General features: G+C 36.4%; 1 protein-coding gene across 4 annotated transcripts in view; it reads right to left on the bottom strand.

Annotated features, from left to right (window-relative positions):
* Nucleotides 1-227: 227 nt before the first annotated feature.
* Nucleotides 228-27,489, bottom strand: part of IFT80 (intraflagellar transport 80) — a 113,844-nt gene continuing 86,582 nt past the window's right edge. For 3 of the 4 annotated variants that reach the window (XM_060298471.2, XM_030842388.3, XM_060298474.2), the window contains 9 exons: nt 26,398-26,561; nt 22,536-22,600; nt 20,751-20,886; nt 20,148-20,295; nt 18,644-18,815; nt 17,627-17,716; nt 17,364-17,536; nt 8,695-8,818; nt 228-1,708 (listed from right to left, as the gene is read on the bottom strand). In XM_060298471.2, the coding sequence (XP_060154454.1) occupies nt 1,598-1,708; nt 8,695-8,818; nt 17,364-17,536; nt 17,627-17,716; nt 18,644-18,815; nt 20,148-20,295; nt 20,751-20,886; nt 22,536-22,600; nt 26,398-26,561 (1,183 nt within the window). In that variant the 3' untranslated portion in view covers nt 228-1,597. Of the gene's footprint in view, nt 1,709-8,694; nt 8,819-17,363; nt 17,537-17,626; nt 17,717-18,643; nt 18,816-20,147; nt 20,296-20,750; nt 20,887-22,535; nt 22,601-26,397; nt 26,562-27,489 lie in introns of those variants that run through there. The other variant, XM_060298473.1, reaches the window with a different exon arrangement.

Here is a 27,489-nt window from a genome sequence, read left to right as displayed (position 1 = left end):
TGTCAGAATTGAATTGAATGGTAGGGCACCTAGCTGGTTATCAGAGAATTGGTAGAATGCAGACACATTTCATTATATTTTTTCTTTTTAAATTGTAGTAAAATAAACATAATATAAAGTTTACTCTTTTGACCATCTTTTTTTAAACTTTCTATTGTCATATAACATAATATAGAAAACATATATAAATGTATAAGTACAACTTATAAGTAAACCCCTCAATCATATTTCACAAACTGACACACCTTTGTACCCGGCATCTGGATGAAGAACAGAACATTCCAAGATTCCAGAAAGAAAAAGGAATATGTTGAAAAGATAGGAACATTTTCATTAAAAAAAAACTAGATAGATATATTAATTAAAATGGGGGTGAGAGAGGTAATCACTTTCCCATGCATATGCCTATGCCCACTCTGTAATACACCATTTCCAAAAATGGCTTCATGGGAGAATTTCTAAGGATTATTTGTGTCAATGTTAAAAAGCTTTGTGGTAATAATAGTTTGGGGACATACTGAATTAAGGCTAGTCAAACAGATTGATAATTTAAGGAGATTTTCACAAATTCAGACTCTAGGGCCTAGTGCCTAAACATTCTCGAGTCAGAAAAGGAATGAGGAAAATATTTCTTGCCCATTCTAGATATATTTCTAAAATTATGGTAAACATATACAACAAAATTTACCATTTTAACCATTTTCAAGTGTACAATTCAGTGGCATTAAGTACATTTCCAATGTTGGGCAACCATCACCACTATCCATTTCCACAACTCATTCATGCCAGACAGGAATTCTGAACTTATTTAACAATAGCTCCCCAATTTTCCCTCCCACAGTCCCTGGCAACCACTATTCATTCACCTTTCTGACTCAGTGAACTCGCCTATTTTTGGTATCTCATGTCAGCGGGATCATACAATGTGTGACCTTTTGTGTCTGGCTTATTTCACTTAGCATAGTATTTTCAAGGTTCATCCATGTTGTAGCACGTATCAGAATTTCTTTCTCTTTAAAGGCTGGATAATATTCCACTGTGTGTAAATACCACATACTGTTTATCCGTTCATCTGTTGATGGCCGTCTTTTTTTGCCCACCATTTTGCTATTGTGAATATTGCTGCTATGAACATTGGTATACAAGTATATGTATTATTTTATACTTTCATAAGTCAAGCTTCATTTTTTGTTGTTGTATAAATAAACTTTTGGAGCACTTTACAATTGAGATCAAATAGAAATTAATGATGACATACGTTTGAAAGAGTCCAATGTTTTATTATCAGCATTAATATTGTTCATACTGAAGATTCAGGGATAAAATAATGGACAGAAAACTGGAATGTAAGCAATACTACATAGATGCATCATAAATATATAGGATGTTTTGCTAATTATTGGACAAAAAATATAAAAGATGAAATTACATCAATTATTTTGTGCTTAGTCTTTCTGAATATTCTTTTGGTATTAAATACACAGCGAGTGCTTATACTTAGAGATTCTGCCTTTTTTTAAGCAAGGAGAACAAGCTTATCCTTGGTTAATCAGAATCAGTTTCAAAAGGTAAAACTTCTTAAAGGTAAGCATGGCATTTAGTGCATAAGACCAATATTCTTGCTGGGCTGGCTGCTTGAGGATCGCTCTCGTTCTTTAGTAATTTCCATCTCAATTTTGGCTTTGATTTTTTCCCAATCTATTTCAAGCTGCAGTAGAAGAAAAGAAGAAACATGCATATATAGTATAAGACATTTTTGTTTAATGCAAAGTAACTAAGAGTAAACAAAAACAGAACGCATGACTTCCAAAACATTTGAGAAAAAAGAGGGCAGGAAAGAAAAGTTAAGAAGAGATAATGCTCCCCCCAAAATGAAATAGCGTTAAGAATAAGACCTAATAGAACAATTATCACAATAAAAAGCAAAGACTCTCACTGTGATAGCAAAGACCAAAATCTGGTTGTAGCTATTTATAAAAGGCACATCTAAACTGTCCCATGGAGCCTTGGGATTCTGCTCCGGTGCCTCAGCTTCGAGGAGGTAGGAGCGAGTGAAGATGGACTGCTCTCCTCCAAACAAGGGGGAGAATGAACTGGGCTCCATTTTTGAAACAGTAGGCCATGTTTCAAATGGGTCAACTCTTCACTGCTTTTATACTGACGTTTCCATTAGGAGCCTACCTATGGAGAAAGATAGGGGAGCATCTGCTTTCCCAGAGCATACTCTGCAAAAGGGGCTCCTTCACAACTCTTAAAATAATATGAAGACTTGGTGGTAAGAAAATGACGAGGGCTTCCCTGGTGGCACAGTGGTTAAGAATCCGCCTGCCAATACAGGGGACACGGGTTCAAACCCTGGTCCAGGAAGATCCCACATACCGCGGAGCAACTAAGCCCGTGTGCCACAACTACCAAGCCTGTGCTCTAGAGCCTGCGAGCCACAACTACTGAGCTTGCACGCCACAACTACTGAAGTCCGTGCGCCTAGAGCCCGTGCTCCACAGCAAGAGAAACCACCGCAGTGAGAAGCCCGCACACTGCAACAAAGAGTAGCCCCCGCTCGCTGCAACTAGAGAAAGCCCGCGCACAGCAACGAAGACCCAACGTAGCCAAAAATAAATAAATAAAATAAATAAATTTATGAAGAAAATGGTGAAAAGATATTAGAGGAAGTAGTGGGAAAGCAAGGCTGAAAGACACATAAAAAGAATAACTGAAAAGTGATAATATTTTTATCTGTTTTCAGCCAGCCACCAGACCCCGCCAAAATCCAGCCCTGCCCCTCCACTAAATCAACAGACATAGTGTTAGGAATGGACTCTGCTCTGAATTCAATAAACAATTTCTTTAGGAAAAAGCCTTCTACTATTTTTAAAAGTTTGGATATCACTAATTAAGGAATGTGTGTCCTCTCAGGCAAGACATGGGAAAAACTGGGTCCTACCTAAAACTAACTCTGATTTACTTTGAAATAAACCCAAACTCCCGAGACTGAGCCCAAAGTGAATAGGTTTTCACCTCCATGTAGGGGAGCTGAGTGGAATAAGCAGCATTAAAGCAGACTGCGTTACTACTTGCTGCCTGAACAGATTTACCTTAAGTAACTGAGACTAATTTAACCTTAACAGGACTTCACGCCTCTTTTATTTTGTGTTGGAAGTAGGAAGAATTAAGTATTTGGTTCTTTTTTATTCCAATATCCTTTCTCTAAATTCCTGTGAAGTAATTTATGGATATATTTTAGATAATCATTCCATATACTTGTCTATAATACATAAAATTGATGAATTAAAAGAATCCCTTTACTCATAAAAGATGAAAGTCTGTGCTCAGATGCAAGTGACAGCTTATCAAAAGGCAGAGCAAATGTTAGGTTATTTGAAAGACTCATTTTTCAATCAGGTCAGAACTTGATGTTTTTAAATGGCAAAACAACTCGTCTAAGAAAACATTTGCAAAGAGAAAGACAAAACTTGATGAGTGCCTTGGCCTTCTTCCAGGCTTAAATTGACCTACATATGTTCTTCAAATCAATCACAATAAAACCATATATTGATGATACACTAAACAACTGTTGCTCAGCTGCACCAGAAGTGCATCAAGCAGATTGATGACATCTATATTAGTTACTTGTTATAGTACAAATGAGGGTGTCAGTTGACAGCTATCCTAGTGAAAATAAATGTTTCACTTTCACTCTGGCATTTGTCCAGTTTTAGAACAATGTTCTCCTGATAATTTAGTCTCTGGAATAGAGTATTTTTAATAGTGAGTTTTAGATAAGGATGTACTCATGACAGCTGTCAAGTGACTTCTACACTAAAACACATCCTTTTCTAGTCTAGGGAGTGTTAATACTACTTGGCGCTTCTTATTCTAGTCCCTAGTTGGTCAATTCTTCTTATTCACATAATAATAATTTTAAAATCATAGCAAATGGCTCTCCATCCTCTACCCCATCTCTCTTACTCTCAGCCGAAAATCAGCTTCCTACTTTACAGAGAATATAGTGGCCATCAGGCATGAATTCACTTAATTTCCTTCCTTTCATAAAAGTAGGGTATCCATCCTTATCTCGTTCCCTTCTGTCTCAGGGCAACCTCTTCACATAAGTCCCTGATCTCGTCTTCTTTGACTCCTCTAGGACATCGGCCTTCAATTATTACCTACATATTTCAATTTCCTTCTCTTCACTGGCTGCCCCTCATCATCCTTCCCTCTGTATTCTGTCTCCCTACAAGCTACCACCTTCATTCTTCTTTTCATTCCTGACTCTCATCCTCTCCCCAGACCACTGTAGTATGACTGTGTTCCCACTACACCTCAGAAGCTTTTCACTAACTCCACCATTAAGTGTTTTAATCCCTCATCCTATACACCTTCTCTATACGACTCAATTGCTCATTCAACGAATATTTAATGCTCACTCTATGCCCAGGATTGCTCTAGGAGCAAGGATTTAGCAGTGAACAAAAAGATAAAAATCACTGTCTTCATAGAAAGATAAACAAAGACAAGTAAGAGTGGTAAAAGTTTTGGAAACAGGGGAGGGAGATAGCGCGGGGGTGGAGTTGGGGGGGGGGGATGGGTGTTGTATTTCAAACAGAGTGATCAGAGAAGGCCTCCCTGAGAAGCTGACGTGAAGACCTGATGATGAGTGAGTGACTCTCTGGGTGTATCTGGGGAACAGCATACTAACAGACAGAGGGAAGAAAAAGGTCCTGATGTAGGAGCATCCCCTGGACCTGGCTGACCACCGCTCTTTGAAATATCTCTCTCAGTACAATATTGTTCTCTTCTGGTTTCTGCTCTCTTTTCTAAATGTCCTCAGTCTTTTGTTTTTCTTTTTCTTTTTCTCCTATATCCTTCCCCTCAGTAACCTCTTCACTGTTAGTATTCACTGGGGTTCCAACCACAGCTTTTTCATACTTTCCCTAGGAGATCTCCTCAACTCTCATAGCTTCAACTATTCCTAAATGGTCATGACCATAAATTTATTTCTCTAGCCCTGATTCTTCCTTTATCAACACCCTTTGATGTTCACATTGGTATTTCCAACTGCCCACTAGACATCTCTGCCTAGATAGGGGCCACCCCACAGGGATTTCAAACTCAAAACAATGGCCTATTTTCATGTATTCAAACTCAAAAGGTCCAAAACTCATATATGCTCATGTTCCTCTACCAGTCACCAACACTAGGAATGTTGAAGTTGTTCTCAAATGTCTGGCCTTACCTCACCACCTCTCCTACCACCCCCAACCACAATGTTCTATTAATTTTACTGCTACTTTTTCTTACATTAATCCTACAGTCTCCATCTCCTGCTGAGATTATTACAGTAACCTCCTAACTGGTCTCCTAGTCACCACCCTTACCTCTAATCCATCTTCCACATCAGAAGTTATCTTTCAGGTCATTTCCTTGATTACAAACCTCCAAGTCTTTGCACTGCCTCCATTATAAGGTCTGCCTCCATTATAAGGTCTTATAAGGTCTATTATAAGTCTTAACAGCGTTAAGACTCTTTAATGTCTGGTCCCATCAATATTCTAGCCACCCAGTACCCAGCACCCAGGACCCAGGGCAGTCGCTCTGTACTCCTTCACCATTCTTTCAAGATTCCATGCATTTGCTCTTATTATCATATCCTTTAACTGACTGACAAAATCCTACTCAAGATAATTCCATGGAATAAATAAATAAATTTTAAAAATGAAAACTAACAAATACAAAGTATACAATTTCCAAAGGGGAAAAAAAGGATACTTTGGCGGAAAATTCCAAGTTTCCGTTTCCACTTAGGAACTGGGATTGTAAAAGGGAAAAGTGATCACGTCACTTCCATTCAGTATCTTTACATTAATCTTTGGGTAAATCCAATATACCGAATTTGCCCTATGAAACCCTCAGGTCAATCTCCCTTTTGCTCGTCACTCTTTCCCACTTCAGAGCCTTCCCTCAGCTTAGAACACGGCCATCGCCACACTCTCCCACCACACCCTCAGTCAGCTTCTACTATCCATTCTTTACAGCTCAGCTCAAATAGCAATTGCTTTGCTTAGGAAAATCTGCTGATCCCCCCCGCCCCACTCCAGGTCAGGCCTGTCATTCATAAAGTCTTACAGCACTATGTACACTACCTTCGAGGCAATTATCACAACTGAAATGAACAATTAACTGTATAATTAACTATCACCTCCATTTGAATATAAGTTTCACGAGGGTCAGTGTTTGCCAGGTTTACTATTATATCCCCACCACCAAGGAGAGTACATTGTCTGCAGGAGGTGCTCAGTAAATACTGAATGAATAAAAGGTAACTAATTATCCAGCAAATGAGCTATCACTTAACAATCTCTTGTTATTTTCTCTCCTGTTTTTCCCTCTTTTTTTCTTTCTGCTAGCATAATGCTTTAAGCATTTTCTGTCTCTTCTACTTCTCTTCCTGCACAGAGTATGTATTCAGTAGATTGAATGTATTCCTCAAGTGGACTTTATTTGCCAGACTCATAAATTATTTTACAAATACTTACTGAACACCCTTGTAGAGCAAGTATAATGACTCTAATGGGGTTCTCAGAAGATAGTACACCGTGTATGGATCTCAGATTTCCATATTTTAAACTAGAAAGGCCCAAGTAACATTTCAGGGCTCATAAATATGAATGTATGTCAAACTTCACTTCTTATAAACTTTTACGCTATGCGTTGTGAGCCCATTTGAGTTCACCAGAGAGGGAGACTAAATTTCTTTTCAAGAATGATCTTTTTCTATTCAATTCTTAGTTCTGAAATAAAGAGTTTATATAATCACAATTTTGGCTAAGATAATTTTTAAGTCAAAGATAATTTTCATCTTAAAATACTGCTTTATGATTTCTAGTTAACTTCCAAATTACATCTGTGAAGAAGAAAAGTGGGAAACTAGAACATAGTGCCATAGGGACTCAAAGTAACCTATATAGTTTCAGGATGAAAAGAAACCAAAATACCCAAAAAAGCCGTGTTGTTTTGATTCTCCCACTTTGAACATTTCTACTACTCTTGTGACTGAAGTATCATATGTTAGTTATAGGTGAATACGTATATAATGAAAAATAAGATATGAATGTTAAGTTTTTAACATCTGAAATATAATTTCCTTGAGGGTAAAAACTATATTTTTTATGTCCTCAAAAGCACCTAATGAGAACAGAGTGAAAATAATATTGTTAGTAATGATGATGAAAAGGAAGCAGAGTATTAATCTGCTTAAAAATTACACAATAAAGTAAATTTAAGGTGGGTGCTCATTTTTAACATACTGTCATATTTTCAAAACTGAGACAAAAAAGAGGAGGTGACTACTGAATCTCTGGGCTGCTTAGCACTCAGTGCTGGTGGCTGCTGTCATATTCTGTGAATTGAGAGTATAGCCCTCAGAGCTCCCAGGGAAGCCCTCACAGCCCAAACTCCCGAAGGATCCATTTCAGCAGTAAACAGTTCTGAATCAAACAAAAAACATTTTGTGGAGCTTCTACAAAATACATCCCTTTCCACCAAGAAACCCACAACTTGTGTCTATCCTGGATCCAGATGATAAAGTTGCACTGCGGAACTAAGAATGGCCCCAAAGGCTTCATTACCCTGAAAACTGGTCTGAAGTCCAAAAATGTGGTTCATGACACTCAATATTCTAAATACGGCAAATGGATAATGTTGCCTTTAGTAGGTGCCTTCTCTCTACATCTTCTTTCCTCTTCCCAAGCTTCCTCTTATATATTCTGCCCCCTACGATAAATCAGAACATTCCATTTTATTCTATCCCCAAGGAGGAGCACTCCCACAGTCTATAAGCTCCATGAAGACAGAAGCCATATCTGTTTCAACACATAGCATAGTGCCTGGCCTGGAGTTAGTACTCATAAACATTTTTTGAATAAATGAATGACTAAAAGGCTAAAGGAATCAACTAGTTCACAGAGCTGGGAGCAAGGTTGGCCCTGTTTGGGGAGTACAAGTCTCTTGAATCTGCATGGCTACAGGTGAGCTCTATTTCTGCTATTTGAGTATAGAAGGATCTGGGCAGGTGGCCACAACCTTTTCTGCTCTAGGCGCTGGGACAAACGCCCTTGTTCTGGCTCTCCTGTGTGCTGATACGTACTGGAATGGCTTTTTTCTAATTGGGTTTATAAAACCTTATATTCTGGTAGGAACTTGAGAGGCAAAGGGTTAGCATTCTTTTGTTCTAGGCGGTGAACTCTACCCAGGCCAGGCACCTTTTGAAGTGCAACTGAGCTCCCTAGATAGAATCTGCAAAGTGGCAAAGTATCCACTTTCTGGCCAGTGCCCTCTGTGCTTATGTATTTCCCCTGGAGCAGAAAGGGCAGCTGGTAGAAGACAAAATTCAGGAGCTAGAAGCCTTCATCCTCGCCATTTATACTGTTTATCTAAAAATATCAGTTAGCACACAACCTTAACACAAATCGAATATTATAAAACCAGACTTGAGTTAATCAAAACATGGCTATAAGAGTCCAGAAAAATATTCAGTAATATAATTACATAGTCAAAATAAGACTAACATTGAAAGGCAAAAAGTAGTTTTTTTTAGAGATTATGGTAAGAATTATTCAAATTTTGTCGCATTAGGATGAATAATACATACTTATAAAGCATATACATTATTATCAAATACTGCATAATACTTACACCTTCTGCATACTGCAGGTATCGTTTATTAGTTTCCTGTTTACCAAATGTCTCCAAAAACTTTTGTCGGTAGGCCAGCACTGTATCAACATGTGTTTTGTATTTAACAGCTAATTCAAGTGCCCTACGATGAGAAAGAAAACAGATTATCCGCACTGCTGTGTTAGCCTCTACGGGCAGTGGAGTTTCGGGGTGAAAGGGTGGGAGAGTCTGTGTTGATCCCTCCACTCCTCCCTCAATACGAAAGGTACGTCATTCCCTACCTTATCCATCTTGCAAATTCCTATTTATACTTCAGGGTCCAGACCAAACATGATCTCTTCTCCCTGACCAGCTCTCCTTGTAGAAATAAATGACCATTATATCTTATCTGTGCTACAGAACATTTTATACATACTATTATTTCAGCTCTGCTTACAGTGTATTGTAACTATCATGAATCTGTTCCTTCCACTAACCTATACATTTATTGAAGGGAGATCTGGGTTTCATTTCTCTTTGGTGAGTACTACAGAGTGTATGTATCATAAATGTTCATTGAAAAATTCACTGAAATCATAATAAAATTCAAGTGAATGAACTCCCCGAATGTAAGTGGTTCGACTATCTTGACCATTTTTTAAGTCAGTAATGAATTTATTCTGTTCAATGTTCAACTAGATACTGATACCCTTACTTATCCTTATTATTAGTACAGTAAATTAAAAATATTATGAAAATAAAATTTGAGGATAATAAAAGTCTGACAAAATGCCTTTTGCCATTTGATTCTTAGAAAAAGTTAATAGCCATTTAAATTTTATAAGTTAATTAATATCTATCCATGTAACCAAGTTATTTTAAGGTAATATTTTATTTAAATAGCAGACAAGAACTAAATGAATTGCTAAACTCACTGTTATAACACCAAAGGCATAAAATCTATATATTGATAATTTGGAGGGAGATGAAAAGATTATTCTTCAGTTCCAGGCCTATTTTTGCTTGTAGGTTTTGGACAGCAACTCAGCCCGTGATCCTAGGCATAATTCATATTAGCTGAGCCAGGAACAATCTAGTAGAATATAGCTCTCCTACACTGTTCATTGTTATCCTGTTTTAAAGTATGGGAAACAGTCATCATAATAGTCAACGTACAATATTTCTCAAGTTCTCTTGCTTTCTAATATAACACATGATTTCTGAATAGGCCAGTGATGGTTTATCAGAGCCAACTATTACGAACTTGTTGTTTTAGACAAAACTGACTACTGACTAGAATTTTTGCAATGTGTGACTGTTTAGTAGGAAAATTTGTTTGATTCTTAGCATGCTTTGGTTTGATGTAAACTAAATTGTCACTTTAAAAAGTATTTTAGATATTATGTATGTATTAATTGACAAATGATAGACAATTGAGATATTAAAGACAATGATAAATTATGAATGTAAGTCATGTATAATACAAATGATAATGTCAAAGTTCAGTACAATGATTTCTTACAAAAATATATTGGCATAAACAATATTGCTAAATCCAAGGATATTTGCTACCCATCACAAACTCCTCACAAAGTTCCCTCATTCCTCTGTGACTTTATGTCTTTCAGAGAAAAAGAAGACACACGGAAAAAATGCAGAGGTATTAGGATACAGAGGAACAAAAGTAGAAAACAAGAGAAGGCAAGAAACGATCTATAGAGGCTCAAAAGATGAGAAACAGAAGTAAAGATGCCTTAATTCTTCTAGCCCTCTCTCACATCAGCCCCCTCTTCATCCCTAAGGCTCTGAATCCCGTGTTGTATGTGTGAGTGGAGACTCTGGTGAACAACCTCGCCGGCACCTCAGAAGTTCCAGTTCTCATTCTTTCTTTATGATTGTACATGATGGGGGAAGGAGTTCTCGACTGTGCAAAACTGGTGGTGTTCTAAGTGGGGAATACATAAGCATCTATTCTGGGTTGGGGCTTTTCAAAAATTCCAAAGAGAGACTTTGTTATGGAACATGAACACGTTTAATTATGTAGAAAGGATAGACTATGATGTCTAATCCTGCATTTATTTTTTTTTAAAGATTTTTTTATGTGGACCATTTTTAAAGTCTTTATTGAATTTGTTACAATATCGCTTCTGTTTTATGTTTTGGGTTTTTTGGCTGCGAGGCATGTGGGATCTTAGCTCCCCGAACAGGGATAGAACCCACACCCCCTGCATTGGAAGGCAAAGTCTTAACCACTGGACCGCCAGGGAAGTTCCTAATCCTGCATTTAGATGCTAAGACTTATCTGCTATTACAGTCATTATTATTATTATAAAATACATATTAATTATTGAAAAGCAATAGCTAAAGTTAAACATTCAAATGATATGCGCTATTTTAAATGTTCTCTAAAAGCACACACTGGGTAAAAAATGTTTCTCTACCACATTTAGGAGGGAATTTACTCCAAATTATCTAAGAGTTATGGGAACAGTATGTCTCTAGCTTTAAAATGGTTATTCAGCAACCAAACAAATGTAACATTAGATTATGGGGCTGGAAAAACTCCATGTATCCTCTCTGATTTTAAACAGAAGGAAGTTACATTAAAAGATGTTCTAACTTCAAAATATAATTTTTTTGCATAACTTGAATGAAGCAGAATCACTTTATATAACTGGTATAAGTAGAAAAACTATTTTTATTAATACTTACATAAAGGATCAATGTGCATACCTGGAGCTTCTAGTTTCTACCTCTCTTAACTTCAGTGTTTGAAAACAGACTACCACCAAATGTCCAAAGTGAATGTCAAAGAGATAACTTGCATATCTACTACTCCTCAAGGGCTGCATCTTATTAGGTTGCAGGCAATTTTCAAGTTCAAATATAAATGACGGAAGCACAAAGCAGCAAGACTATGCTTCTCAAATAGAATAACCCATATTAACAAAGTAAAATCTGTTCCCTTCTAAAGGATTTAAACAAATATAGAAATTCAGGGATCCTAAAAGCAATCTAATATATTTATCATCCAATACTTAAATTCTATCCTACCAGAATTCTACAGGCCCAGTTGGGAAAATAGCAAGAAAACACAAAAAAGAAATAGGAGAACCTATAGATGAAAAGAAACCTAAGAATGTATCAACCAATCAAAATGTATGAATATTTTATGAATGCTGAATCAAACAAACCATAAAACAAAACATTTATGAGATAATCAGAGAAATAAGCACACTGAATAGAATTATTGTTAACTTTAAAAGTGTGATCATGATACTGTGGCTGGATTAAAAAAATCTTTAAGATACATACTGAGATATTCATAGATAAAATGATATGATGACTGGGATTTGCTTTTAAAAATTGTGGGGAGGGATAGAGGAGGAGTAGAGATTATTCACAAATTGATAACTGTTGAAGCTGAGTGATGGGTACATGGAGATCTATTATACTATTCTCTTTACTTTTGTATACATTTGAAATTTTCCATAATAAATAGTTTTTTAATTCCATCTTTTTTGGTCCCTCCTGATCTCTTTCGCTGAATCCTCCTCTTCAACCAGATCATTAAGTGTTGAATTTCAGGGGAAATCTGCCTGCTGCCCTCTTTTCTTTTTTTTGTTTTTTCTTTCTTTTTTTTTTTTTTTTTTGTGGTGCGCGGGCCTCTCACCGTTGTGGCCTCCCCCATTGCGGAGCACAGGCTCCGGACGCGCAGGCTCAGCGGCCACGGCTCACAGGCCCAGCCGCTCCTCGGCATGTGGGATCTTCCCGGACCGGGGCACGAACCCGTGTCCCCTGCATCGGCAGGCGGACTCTCAACCACTGCGCCACCAGGGAAGCCCTGCCCTCTTTTCTTTTTCCTTCTTTAAATTCTTGAGCCACACTCATGGCCGCAGCTACTCCAAAGGCTGATAATTCCCTCAGTGTCTTTCCCCCAATGTCTAGGACCTCCCCTCAACTTCACACCTGTATATCCCACTCCTGCTGGACCTCATGAACTGGATACACAAAGGTAACTAAAACTCAACAAATCCAAATTGTTAGACAGCTTAGTCACCACCCCGCCCTCCCCACTCACCCCAACACAAAAATTTACCATCCAGTACAGCTTCGGTTCTACACAGATACCAAATGTGGGCTTACCCTCCTGATGAAAGACACAGACAAATTAAAGGCCTGCCAGACTTTCCTGGAATATACACAACACTCAAAAATTTTTTAAAAACTCGAAACACTATTCGATAACATAAACCAGTTCTGGAAGTCTTAGTTTATGAGAACAATTATTTACTCACTCCCAGAAGAGGGTAATACATGTGGAGAAAAAATAAGATCATTTTTAAAAGAACACCATCTACATAGATAGGCATGCAAGAAGTCTATTATTAATTAATCAATCAGTCACATAACTTTATCATCGTCCTATGTTTGAATATCTTTGCAGATGGGGATTATTCTACTCTCTAAGCAAGCCGTTCTTTGGATTATGTTGTTATAAGCTGATTCCTATATTGGATCCAAGTATTTATCCCTCTTACTTCTATTTTTTTATATTAGCTATATCATTTAGAATCAAAATTGTCATCACAGAACTTTGTCAGTTTTGTTCATTGCTATATCCCCCCATGCCTAAAACCTGGCACACTAGAGACATTCCATAAATAATTAAAGAATGAATAGTAGCTACCATTTATTGAAGGCTTACTATGTATCAGGCAGTATGCTAAGAGATTTTCACATGCTATTTTACTTAATCCCGACAACAAACATGTGGTGTTTGTTATTATCACCATTTTAAACACAAGGAAACAGAGGCTTACCGAGCCTCACTAATCTGTCCAAGATCACAGGACTAGTAAGTGCAGAACCAGAAATCAAACCCAGGTCTTATTTCAAAGCCCCCATTCTTAACCACTACATTTGTCTTTGTACCATTCAGCAGCCCTTTTGAACAAGTCATTAAAAATGACCAGACGTGGGACTTCCCTGGTGGCTCAGTGGTTAAGACTCTGCGCTCCCAATGCACGGGGTCCAGGTTCGATCCCTGGTCTGGGAACTAGATCCCACATGCATGTCACAACTAAGAGTTAGCATGCCGCAACTAAGGAGCCCACGTGCTGCAACTAAGGAGCCGGAGCAAACAAACAAATTAAAACATAAATAAATACTTTTTTAAAAAAATGACCAGACATTTCACCAAAAGACTGCTGTTGTTGTTTTAAGCAGATCTCCATGTTATACCTAAATATGTCTGGTATGGCAGACATTCAATAAATATCTGCTGAATGAATGAATATGCATTAGGAAGAAATATTCCAACTGGTTTCAGAAATATCTGCAGAATTTGGAAATGAAGACAATACATAAGATTTTTAAGAGTTTCTTAGCAGTTATAATTACTTCTGCTGATTATCTGAAGTCATTCTTATCCAGTCTTTGATATTTATGCTAAAAGTGATGGGAAACTATGGGTTTCATTTAAGTGAGTCAGGGGTCAAGAGTGACATGATGATTTCCACTGTGAAAAGATCACTATGACTACAGTATGAAGAATGGATAGGAAAAGGACAAGGTAGGTGCAGAGAGACCAATGATGATGTTTTATTAAGAAAAACTTGGATCAGGGAATTCCCTGGCGGTCCAGTGGTTAAAACTCCACACTTTCACTGCACGGGGTGTGGATTCAAGCCCTGGTCGGGGAACTAAGATGCTCGCACAGTGTGGCCAAAAAAAAAAAAAGAAAAAGAAAAAAGAGAAACTTGGATCAGCTTAGATAAGGGTGCTGGTAGTAAAGTGGATGAGTGCCAGAGGTATTTGAGAGGGAAAATGGTTGGTAATTGGAGTATGGGGGAAAGAGGGTAAGGAAAATGTCAAAAGTTAACTCCTAAATTTCCAGCTTTGGGTAGACTGAAAAGATAAGATAGATTACTCTGGAAGAGAACCAAGTTTATGAGGGAATAAATATAAATTTGAACTCAAACATATGAGACAGCCAATGGAAATGCTGAATAGGCAGGTGGATAACTGGGTTCTGGAAGCAAACATGGGCAGGACAGAGGGCTAGAAGAGAGATGCGTATTTGGGAGTCTTAAGTGTGTAAATAGTAATCAGGAGCCTTGAACAACGCTCCTTGATGTTTATTGACTTACCAGGCAGGCATAAAGGTCTACCAGCATTTGACCAACCCATTGGTTTATAGTTTAGATGAAAAACACAAAGCATAAGAAAAGGAGATGCCAGGTAGATAGGGGGAACGGAGGAGCACCCAGCATTCGTTCTCTCTCCCCATTATATCTCTTTGTCCCTCTTGTTTTCCCTCTCCCTGAGATCTAATATCTTAAGGCAGAGTCATTTGCTGAAAACTGGAGGAGGGGAAGAGGCGGCACAGATAGCAGGATGTAGGGATAGTAGGGAAGATGTGAAGTTAGCAGCAGAGAATAAGTATAGTCACATGACCTAAGTCTCAAAGGATCAGAGATTTTACAAGAGAAGTAAAGATGGGAGAGGCAAAAAGGACACCAACTGCACTCACACCCAGACCTAAGGAATGTGGAGTCAGAGAGAATAAACTGACTCCATCTGAGAGGACTGGTAGGGAAGGAGTGTCCTCTGGAAAGAGGTAATTTTCACTTAGGTCAAGGAGGTATGAGAAATGTTCAAAGGGCTGTATTATAGGCCATCAATAGAAGCCATCAGAGGCAAATGCTTCACAGACCTGCTCTGATATTTATATACTGTATGTATCGACACCCAAAGTTTGTAGAGGAAGTGCAAGGCAAAATGATTAAGAGTATTGCATAAAGATTAAGAGCATGAATATTAAGTACCTACTATGTATATAGATAATATAAAATGATAAAATGTTTCTATCCTTCTAGAAGTGTATAACCTGAAAGGTGAAAGGTGACATAAAATTTACAAAGATAAATAACAAAAGAGGTAAACATCAATCCTATAAAACAATGTAAGTAGTAGTATCAGCAGTATATATTTTATTGCGGTAATAGCAGAAAATTCAGGTCCTCTTTGATACTGGAAGACTTAGGTTCAAATCCTAGATCAGCCAGCTACTTATGAGTAACCCTCAACTTCCTCATTTGTATAATGTTGTGATGACCAAATAAGATGATATAAGGAAAGTGTTTAACACAATTCTTGGCACATGATAAGCACTCAATAAATAGAAGCCTCACTATTATTAATGACAATAAAATGGAATTCCTAAGTAGGTTGCAAGCTTTTTAATATAAGGATGATTTTTAAAATATCTGTTATACTATATGGTGTTCAGAGTGCTATATAAATAGTAATGCCTAACATTTATCAACATAAACATTTTCTCAAAAGTATCAGTTAAAAAAAAAAAAAGTATCAGTTGAAAATCTGCTGTGAACACCATTCTTCCCTATTTCTCATGGAACTCATGGCTTAGTAATGGTATATACAATTTTCTGTTAGTTCTTTAATACAGGGTTTTAAAAAATTATTCATACTGTCTCTTTCCAAAATAGTTACTTTAATATTTGTGAATTATGAATAAATTGAGGATAAGAACAATGGCCTATTCATATTTGTAGAACCTAAAACATCTTTCATGATCCTTTGTATAGCCAAACAATGACAACAAATTTGTGAAAATAAAGGATAGAAACAGGGTGGCTGAATTGTATGAAGAGTGTAGATAATTAATGTATAAATTAAATAAAGAGACTATAGTATGTCCATAACAAAATTAACTACCTTTTGTTACTTTTTTAGCCATTTTGTTACTTCTATTCAAGGGGAAGATAGAGATAGGACTATAAAAATTCTAATCTGAGGGGATTATAAGTAAGGGGCCAGTAATTGAAAGATTTATGGGTTATTTTTGAGCACAGAGAGAGACGAAGATGATGAAAGACATTTCAAACCTGGAAAAGTCAACATGCCAGCTTTGTAACACAGTAACTTCAGGTGCATATAAGCGCTACAACCTTGTTCACTGAGAGAGACGTACCAGAGAGAATGAGTAGAGAAACCTAATATGTCATAGAGAAGAGCAGCCTGCCACTCAGCCTCAGAAAGCAAACTGTCCCAAAGCCTAAGGCAGCGGGGAAGGTTACTGACCACTCCTTGTTACAAATCCTTTGGTATCTCTTCCTTAGCTTCACAAATCTTCCTTGGCTCCTCTCTCTGCCTGTCTGACTGCTTTACCCCAATCTTTCAGAGGATTTCTCTTTTTTTTCACCCATCCCATAAAAATAGTTTGTCTTCTCACTCCTCACATTCCCCAGGCAACTGCATCCATTCTTCTAGCTTCCATTCATTTGCTGATGACTCCTAAATTGACATCTCTAGTTCAAATCTTTCTTGAGCTCCAGGTCCAATAATCAACTATTATCACTTATCTCTTCACAAATATTTCAAATCTAACATCTCTTCCAAATCTGCTAATATTCTTACCACCATCTATCCAGTTACTGAAATCAGAAATTCTGGAGACATCCTAGACTCTCTTTTCTTCTTCACAGACAACTTCTAATCAATCATGATTCAGAGAAGGCAAAAATCTTTAATGGCAAACTACTCACAAATATAAATGTGAATAAATTCTTATATGATACTAGGAAACAAGTACAGTGGAAGATGTAATTTACTAAGTGGTCGGTAGAAGAATACGCTAAGATCAATCAGGTTTTGGAATTGATGAAAAACATTTTTATTACCTTTCCCAGTTGTAGAGATTAATATTGATCTGAATCGCTTGATAAACAAGGCCAGCCTGAAGAAGTACCATTTCAGCCTCCTGTATGTTCCCACTAAACATTAATATGTGGGCCATTTTTGATTCTTTAGATGGAAGATTTTTTATAGAATTGATGTATTGAACCTTATCAATCTAAAAAAAAGGAAAATATTTGAAGTGAATAGTAACAAATTACGGTAAGAAAAACACACAAACACATACACGTAAGTAAACATTATTTACTTCACCAATTGCTGCGTAGGCTATTTCTGCAGTAGTCATATCTCGATTAGCGACTGCCATAGCAGCTAGGCAAGCCCACATGGTTTGCTCCTAAAGTGAAAAATGAGAACAATTATTTCAACTACAGGGCTGAACTGCCTTAAAATAAACAGTGAATTAAAATAGAATAAAGTTATATTTTAATGAAAAATAAAAAATCACTGAGCACGGCACTGAAAAACCAATAATTTAATAGGTTAATGATGTGGAAATTTCACTGTGGCTACCTTGTTAAAATATATTAATAACACATAGAGAAAGTTTTGAATAAAGTTTTTTGAAAATGTTCATTTCTAATTATCAAAGGTTTATTTTGAACTTACAATATACTTTTACCATAATTCAAGGTTATAAGCCCTCCAGTCTTTTTGATGAGATGTCAAAGAATGCAACTACAGGGAACCAGAGAAACAGTGAGTTTCTCAGACAACGCTATTATAGCAGATTGCCACCAACAACCCATTGTAAGGAAAAGCATCTAAAAGTCTTCATAAAAAGTGTAGTCTAAGGGAATTAACCAATGTAAAACAAAACAGTTCTGCGGTCAAATATGCTTGGAAAATACTTCATTCAACCAGGTTGGGAAATGTTGATCTAAAGTAGTGAGTGGTTCTTAACCTTACCTGTACAAATAATCTGAGGAACTTAAAAATATGCCCAGGCTCACTGGATCTAATAAATTAGAATCTCTGTGGGGGGTAGAACTTGGGAATCTGACTTTTAAAAAAAGTTCCATAAGAGGTTTTTATATGTACCAGTAAGAAGAAACTACTCACTTAAAGTATAGCTTCTTCAGAGAATAAATCACACAACACCTCTCTCTCTGTATCACCCATGTCTTCACTTATTAAAAAAAAGATGTGATCCCATTTGCAATTTTTCCCACCCTTAGCTCTTACTATTTCTCATTTTGCACAAAGATATTATATAAACTAATATACAATATATACACAACTATGGATCTGAAATGTACAGTACCTTAACAAAACGACAAAGTCTTACAGCATCTTCCCATTTTGAACTGCTTACGTATTCGTGGAGAATAGCAGGATATGGTGATATGCTGATGTGAATCAGTGAGCCATCAGCTCTTCTTATAGTTACCTGATTTCCAACAAAACTCACGATATGGGGATTTTTACTAAATTCACTGTTGAAAAAAGGAAAAGTGCAATTTATATTCTAAGCAAAATTTTTCATATATATTAAATTTGGGGAGTTGACCCCTGACATACATATGAAATCTCCAACCTCCAAAATGCACTCCCAAAAAAGTAAACTCCAGGGAGAATGTATGTATATTAAACAAATATTTGAATCTAACTAGCAAAATATACAAACATTTTAACATGGCAAAAAATTATTACATTTTTGAGAACTATGCCTAAAAGCATTTGAAGTGATTTTTTCTAAGTCTTAAGGTAAATCACACAAATGATTAAAGCACTTAGCTTCAGCTTTTAAAAGTATAAACATTAAAAATTAAGCTGATTCCAGGATTATTTTCTCATAATAACAAGAGGTGAACTTTAAAGAGACTAACTTCTCTTCATTAGTTAAAAAATTTTTTATAGAATACCTCTCTGGTTTTGCTAATGTTGTGAGCTTGAATATTAAAAATGAACTCAAAATAGATTTGAAAATTAAGCTAAGATTTGGAGTTGAGAAGCCTTTGTATACCTAGTTTGTCAAGAGTGAGAGACCTCCTTGCTATTTCTTAGAGAATTTAGGAATATAAATGCATTTGATTTTCTGAAGAATATAAAAAATTTTAAAAGCTTTTCAGTATACATTTTTCTATATTTAATATTAATTTAAGAATTCAATTCTAGAAAGACATACATTCCTGAAAGTCTCAAGGTCAATGATAATCTGGGAAAGAGTAAAGGTTGTCACAAAGTTATATATCACAGAAAAATCTTAAGAGTGCCTATATTAAAATAACTAAACCACACTGAAAAAACGACCTGAGTTACCATTAAACAACAGTAAACCTGAAAATTATATCCATATAAGGAAAAATTATATTCATTTAGGGAATAAATAAATAAAATAGTATTATCTGACCCTCTCAACTTGATTCCATCACTTAAATCTCATTAAACTAGTTTTAGCTGAACAGTTTTTTTGTTTGTTTGTTTTGTTTCTTTTTTTTTTTGCCTTACGCGGGCCTCTCACTGTTGCGGCCTCTCTCATTGCGGAGCACAGGCTCCGGACGCACAGGATCAGCGGCCATAGCTCACGGGCCCAGCCACTCCGTGGCATGTGAGATCTTCCCGCACCGGGGCACGAACCCGTGTCCCCTGCATCGGCAGTCGGACTCTCAACCACTGCGCCACCAGGGAAGCCCTAGCTGAACAGTTTTATTTGGTTGACTAAGTAAAGTGAAAAACATCTTGCAGGACTTAAATTAGAGGCAGAAACACAACACTCTGTTAGTTTTATTTACAACAATAAACAATCCTATGCAGTAAAATGTTACCTTGCATCCCTTTCATATAATGTTTTAGGCAAAATGTCTCTGTCCACATAAACCGTATTGGGGTAATACCACACTGTAAATCGAGTATCTTGAAGTCCACAGAGGATGTTGCATGTATCACTCCACGCCAGAGTATGCACCATTGTTCCTTATTTTAAAAAGAATGTTAATGTACTATTAGTTCCATTCCGTAAGTATTAAAAATACGCCTTTAAAATCAGCAGATGTACAAGACCCTAACTAACTGCTTGTAGGTATGACTATTTTCTGATCATATAATGGTGAAAACGTACAAAAATTCACACAAAAATTTATGGAAATAAATTTGAATATTTTACCCAGAACCATTCTATTTTTAATCTGCATGTCTTTCTTTCAATGCCAAGTTAGCTGTAGCAGCTAAAGACTTGCTGTTAAAATGGAATTAAGTAGCATTTCATAAGAACATACTTATGAAGTAACATTTCGTAAGAAATGTTATGAGACCAAAGCATTATTCATAGATTCATTCAAGCAAGTAAGCTATTTAGTATAATATACGACAGAGTAGATCTAAGACAACTGAAAGTAATCAAAAATTTAAATGTATTACAATTATTTTACCAAGTTTGATAATTTGTTCTTCCTTCCCAAATCGTTTCACTGAAGTGATACAGAGATCTCTATTTTTATCAATGAAAGCAATTTTTCTATCATTGGTAAGTCCCTTTTGATCTAGAGCAATTTCCAAAATTTCATTCTAAAATTAAAAAAAAAAAAAAGAAAATTCTGGGTTAGTTTTAGTGCTTGACATTAGATTGTTTTAATTGTTTAATTATAAGAACATTTGTTTATTTAAAGATCAATTAAATATCACTTACCTACTCATAATGATAAAATGTCCCTGTTAAATAATTTAACTGCTAATATACTAATAATTCAAAAGCTAAAGTATAGTTACTTTTTTTTTAATTTACAAGGGAAAGATGCCTGTTAAAGCACTATAAAATAATGTATATTTTGAAATTCTGTAAGCACATTTCCATTTGCGTCCATCACTTGGGCACAAGTTAAACAAATTCTGATACATCCATAAAATGTTATACTATGTGGTGGGAAGAAAAAGGATTGGGAAAGCACTTTATGTATTGATATGAAAATATCTCCAGAAACAGAGTGTTGTGTGAGAAAAGCAAAGTGCAGATATATATGTTATATTTTTGTAAAAGAAGGAGAAAAGAACATATATCAGTTTTGTCTGTGTATGCATTAAAAATTTCTGGAAGGATATTAGGAGATTAATAGTGATAGTTACTTATTTTGGTGGAAAGGAACTGTATTGACAGGTATAGCAGGCATACTTTTTCACTTTATGCTTGTTTATGCTTTTCTGTTTCTGAACCATTGAATATATTTGTTATTTAACTTTAAAACTAATAATTACAAAAAGAAGAAAATAAAAGATAGGGTAACACTTCACTGGTAGCACTGAACAATAAAGTTAAAAGCATCTTTAAACCCTAATACATCATTTATTAGAAGGATAACTCAATAAAATGTGCTCATTTGTTTATTTTAAGGCTAAAAATCAGAAACCAATAAACAGTTCACAATTCAGGGTCTTTTTGTATTTCTATAGATTTTTTTTTTCGAGTTTAACTACAGTCTTAAAATCTAAAGAAAATGTTGGCTAAGAACAGGTCAATGGGGACTTCCTTGGTGGTGGCGCAGTGGTTAAGAATCCGCCTGCCAATGCAGGGGACACAGGTTCGAGCCCTGGTCCAGAAAGATCCCACATGCCGCAGAGCAACCAAACCCATGTGCCACAACTACTGAGCCTGCGCTCTAGAGCCCACGAGCCACAACTACTGAAGCCCACGTGCCTAGAGCCCGTGTTCCACAACAAGAGAAGCCACCGCAATGAGAAGCCCGTGCACCAAAATGAAGAATAGCCCCCGCTCACTGCAACTAGAGACAGCCCATGCTCAGCAAGGAAGATCCAATGCAGCCCCAAATAAAAATACATAAATAAATAGATTTATTTTTTTAAAAAAAGAACAGGTTAATGGGAAAACTACAAGCTGTTTTGAAGTATAAACACATTTTTATTTACTGATTCTATAGGTGCTAAAAGTTTAATCAAGATAGAACATTTTATTGAAAAGCAGTTAAGAGCCTGAACAAAAAACATATAAGTCAGATTCTTTTATTCAGTTAATTTGCAAATATAGCTTTCTATTACAGAATTTACGCGTGTTTAGTCTTTATGATATTTTAGGCAAAATACTCTATAGAGAACACACACTGGTTTTAAATATAAAACTAATTTCCATGTTTTCCTCCTTAAAATGAAAACATTAATTTAAAAAAAAATGGCTATTTACATTAAAAATAGCTAATATCCATTACCTTATGAGAAAGAAGCTTCCCATCTCCCAGTGGTTTTCCAGTTGATGCCTCAAAGAGGAAGATTACTTGAAAAAAAGTAAAGTATTAGTTGATGTATTACATAAGAATTTTTATTAGTAAATTTCTATGGAGTTATCATAATCCTAGTGAGAAATTATTTAGGTCTTCGGACCACAGCATACCTATCAGCACAGAAGAGCAGCAGCCTCAAATTCCTACTTAGTAATGAGGTCATATGTCTTAGTGGAGCTGAATACGTCTTCCTAAAACATACATTCCCTAATTAGAATTGTTATTAATGGTATGGCATCACCACACCACAGGATCAACAGTGGCAAGTCCAAATCTGGATGTAGTTTGTAATTTTCATAACTCTGATTTAGACCAACATAACAACCCAGACAATCATTTTACAAAGGAAAAATATGTTGAGTGCATACTATACAACCATGCAATGTGTTATGTACTCTTCAATTGCCTGTGGTCGGTACACTAATGTGTAATAACTGATTTGTGTGGTCTTTGTCCTGGGTTCCTGACACAGGTCTTCGTCAACCCTTGGAATTTTCTGAGTGATAGGAGTGTCTTTGTTATGCTAACCGAGAGACTCTTGGTGATTCCCTAGATAGCTTCAGGATAGGGGCTGGTCACCTGAAAGACCAAGCACGTGATTACAGAGTTTGGACTTTCAGCTCCCTGAAATGGGAGGGGAGCTGGAAATTGAGTTCAATCATGTAGCCACTCTTCGACCTATTACAACTTGATGTTCAGCCTCACTACACTGATGCAAAGGCTCTTGCATGGATCACCAATGACCCCTATGTTGCCGAATCAAAGAGTCTATTTTCAGTCTTCAAGAATCTACTTCTAGCCTTGACCTCCCAGCAGCACTGGATACTCCTGATCATCCTCTTTCTTGAAACTCTTATGTGGGCTACAAAAAACACTGTTTTCTCTTGATTCTCTCCTATTTTGGACCATCCCTAATTCTCTTTTGCTAGTTCCTCCTCATTTGGTGATCCTTTTTCCTAGGTTTTGTTTTAGGTCACATTTTCATGCTATATACTTTCCTGGATTATTTTCATGACATCAATCATTATCTAAAAAATGATAATTCAAAGTTCTCTGTTTCCAACCCCATGTCAGATGTTCTGAGTAGGCCAAGTTGTAAAAATTACAGTAGATATTGTATTGAAGAAGCCAGGAACAAAAACTGTCTCTGTCCCTTTCTCTGTTTCACCAAAGGCGTTCATAATTCTTTCTGGTTCTAAAATTCTATGAATTATGAAAGGATTAAATAATAATTAAATAATAATGAAATATGTTTCAGATGTGAATTAACTGTAGAAAAATTCAGAATAAGGTATATTCAGTTGGAAACGTACATACTTTATTACAGTTTCTATCTAAAATATGTGGTGTTGGGACTTCCCTGCTGGCGCAGTGGATAAGACTCCGAGCTCCCACTGCAGGGGTCCGGGGTTTGATCCCTGGTCAGGAAACTAGATCCCACATACATGCCACAACTAAGAGTTCGCATGCCGCAACTAAGGAGCCGGCGACCCACAACTAAGGAGCCCTGGAGCTGCAACTAAGGAGCCCACTTGCCACAGCTAAGACCTGGTGCAACCCAAATAAATAAATAAATAGATAAATAAATATTTTTTAAATAAATAAGTAAATAAAAATAAAATATGTGGTGTTGAATAAGAAAAGTATAGAAAGTTCATAGTGATCACTGGGATTTTCAAATTTAAGTTTACTGAAGACAAAAATCTGACTTCCAAATTATTATTATTAACGATTACACAGCCATCTTGAATCTGTCCACTATCTAGATACTACTGTATTTCATTTCATTCTCTTTCCTCTCATTCAGCCAGAAAGGAAGTCATTTAAAAACAAAACAATTACCAAATGTCCTCTCTCAGAGAAAGCCTAAGGCATAAAGAGACAGAATAGCTCTACTTAGGAGAATTATATTTCCTACCAGTATGAGAGGTGATGCTATCTGAAAGTACTGAAAATTAAAAAGTGGGACAGTTTTCTAGCTCCTGAATTAGGTCTTCCATGGCATGACCTCACAAAATTAATAATCAGGTCAGACTTTTTTTTTTGTAACGTGTCACAGTAACGAACAATGTTTGTTCAGCAATATTTATTAACAGAGAATAACAATTATTTACTATCTTTCCACTAGGCTTTAGGGATATCTCACTCTCACTCTTACCTCATTGGCTCCTCCTCCTTTTACCCATCTCTAAATATTGATGTGCTCAGTCACTGGTCCTCTTCTCTGTCTATACTCACTTCCTAGGTGATTTCATGTAGTATCGTGGCACCATCTACACACCAATGACTCCCACATTTATATCTCGTCCCCAACTCTCTCCTGAGCCCTGGACTTTATCCTGTTGTTTCCTCTCCAACCCTGCTTGGATGTCTAAGAAGCATTTAAACTTACCATGACCAAAACAGAACTCTCTGGGTTTGTGGACCTCCTCTAAACTTCCTCGTTCCCCATCTTTCATCTCGTTCATCCAGGAAAAACCCTAGGGTAATATGCTTGCCTCCACTCTCTCATGCCAACATCTTTACCATGGCCAAGTCTTTACATGATCTGGTTCCTACTTATCTATCTCTCTGTCTTCTCCTACCACTCTCTGCTTTGCTCGTGTTGACCTAAGTCCCATGGCCCTCCAGCAGTTCCTTTTTTTTTTTTTTTAAATTTTATTTATTTATTTATTTATTTATTTTTGGCTGCATTGGGTCTTCGTGGCAGCATGCAGGCCTTTCTCTAGTTGCAGCGAGTGGGGGCTACTCTTCACTGCGGTGTGCAGGCTTCTCATTGCAGTGGCTTTTCTTGTTGTGGAGCACAGGCTCTAGGCACGTAGGCTTCAGTAGTTGTGGCATGCAGGCTCAGTATTTGTGGCACATGGGCTTAGTTGCTCCACGGCATGTGGGATCTTCCCGGACCAGGGCTCGAAACTGTGTCCCCTGCATTGGCAGGCGGATTCTTAACCACTGCACCACCAGGGAAGCCCCTGGCAGTTCCTTTTATGTGCCAACAATTCCCATTTGCACCTGCTTGTCCTATGGTCATTCCCCTCCCCCACCTCTAGAATTCTCCATTCCCTCATCCTGCATTAATTTTCTTCACAGCGTGTATCAGTGGCTGACTATATTTGTTTGATTTGTGGTCTTATGCACTATTGTATCCTCAACTTCTAGAAAAGTACTTGGCATACAGTTAGCACTCAATACTATTTGTTGGATACATGTTCTGATACAGCATTGCCTTAAAAAAATGGTTTCACTCTCCTATGGAATTCCAAAACACCTGACACATTCATATTTATTTATAAACACTAATGTGGCCTAGATTTTTATATGAAAATTTAAAATTATTCATAACTTTCTTCTACTTCATTAGTTTAAAAATATGTAAACATAAAAATATGAATATATATAAGCAAAATAAATAGTACAATGAAGCACAATATTTACTATGTTACTAAATAAAGAAAAAGGAAATAGTTTAAAAGGTCAATAAACTTAAAAATTAACATACATTTTTAGGACACACAGTCTTGAATTCAAACTCTATACCAACAGCTACTGAATATATAAGATTTATTCCTTACAACTAAGCTTTGATGCTGTGACAATATCTATTTGTTCCATCAGCTGGGAATAATATGACAACTTTAGTTCTTTAATTGATTCATACTTAGGAAAAATTAGGAAGCTCATAATTCTTTCATATAAAGTTAACATAATAATAGATGAGAAAATGAAAGTTAATTGATGAAAATTTTACAGTGTTAACAAATTTCATGGAAAATTATAAAAATGCACTTACTTTTTTCATCAGCTTTGTCTTTTATTGCTATGGTATCATTACTCAGAGAGACCGTCTGTGCATTTAGAATATCTGTTCTCATTCCAGGAAATTTTGGAGAGGAAAGGAAGCGCCCGTCATAAGAATATAAATAGATACCACCACCATCTACAAGAAGAAAATGTCTAAAAAATAAAGAATAAAAATATATTTTCAAATAGGAGTTTACTATAATTTCATTTTTATATTAGAAAATAGTTTATGCTTTGGAAAAATCTAAATCTTACAATTAAAACAATAGTAAAACATAAATATATAAAGGATGAAATATAAAACAACCTGAAAAGTCAACAATGGTTGTTTGGTTTGTTTTCTAGGTTTTTGTTTTTTCATGGAGGTAGGAGAAGGAAAAATGAAAAGGCCCATTAATATAATTGTAATTCATTTCCTTCCCTAAAGAAGCATCTCTATACAATGGCAATAAAAAAATCGTGTAATTCACAATTCAGTGATTTTTTTAATGTCAGATGCTATTTGTTTCATGAAACAGTATTAGTACATATTTCACAGTTAAGGATTATGGTAAAGGGGTTCCCTGGTGGTGCAGTGGTTGAGAGTCTGCCTGCCGATGCAGGGGACGCGGGTTCGTGCCCCGGTCCAGGAGGATCCCTCATGCCGTGGAGCGGCTAGGCCCATGAGCCATGGCCGCTAAGCCTGCGTGTCCGGAGCCTGTGCTCCGCAACGGGAGAGGCCACAACAGTGAGAGGCCCGCGTACCACAAAAAAAAAAAAAAAAAAAAAAAAAGATTATGGTAAGGATCATTAAAATTAAATTACAGTACTAAATTAGATTAAATACTTGTTAAAGTCCTAAACAGTGAAAATTACTCAAAAATTAACATCAGAGCCAGCATTTATTAAAATAAGATGTTTTGACTTTAAAACGATATGGTAACCATCAGTAAATGTGTTCATATCTAAAAACACATTTTTTGTATCAGGGACTTTGGTTCATTTGCTGTGTTGACCGCACTATTCAAGGCATAGGGTCCTGTATAGTTTATTTTTTATTAAGTCAAAATGTAAATATTTTATGGCTGCTGTTTTTTTCTTT

The sequence above is a fragment of the Globicephala melas genome, chromosome 4 (assembly GCF_963455315.2).
Source record: "Globicephala melas chromosome 4, mGloMel1.2, whole genome shotgun sequence".
Lineage (NCBI taxonomy): Eukaryota > Metazoa > Chordata > Mammalia > Artiodactyla > Delphinidae > Globicephala > Globicephala melas.
This window is presented reverse-complemented; position numbering and strand designations above follow the sequence as displayed.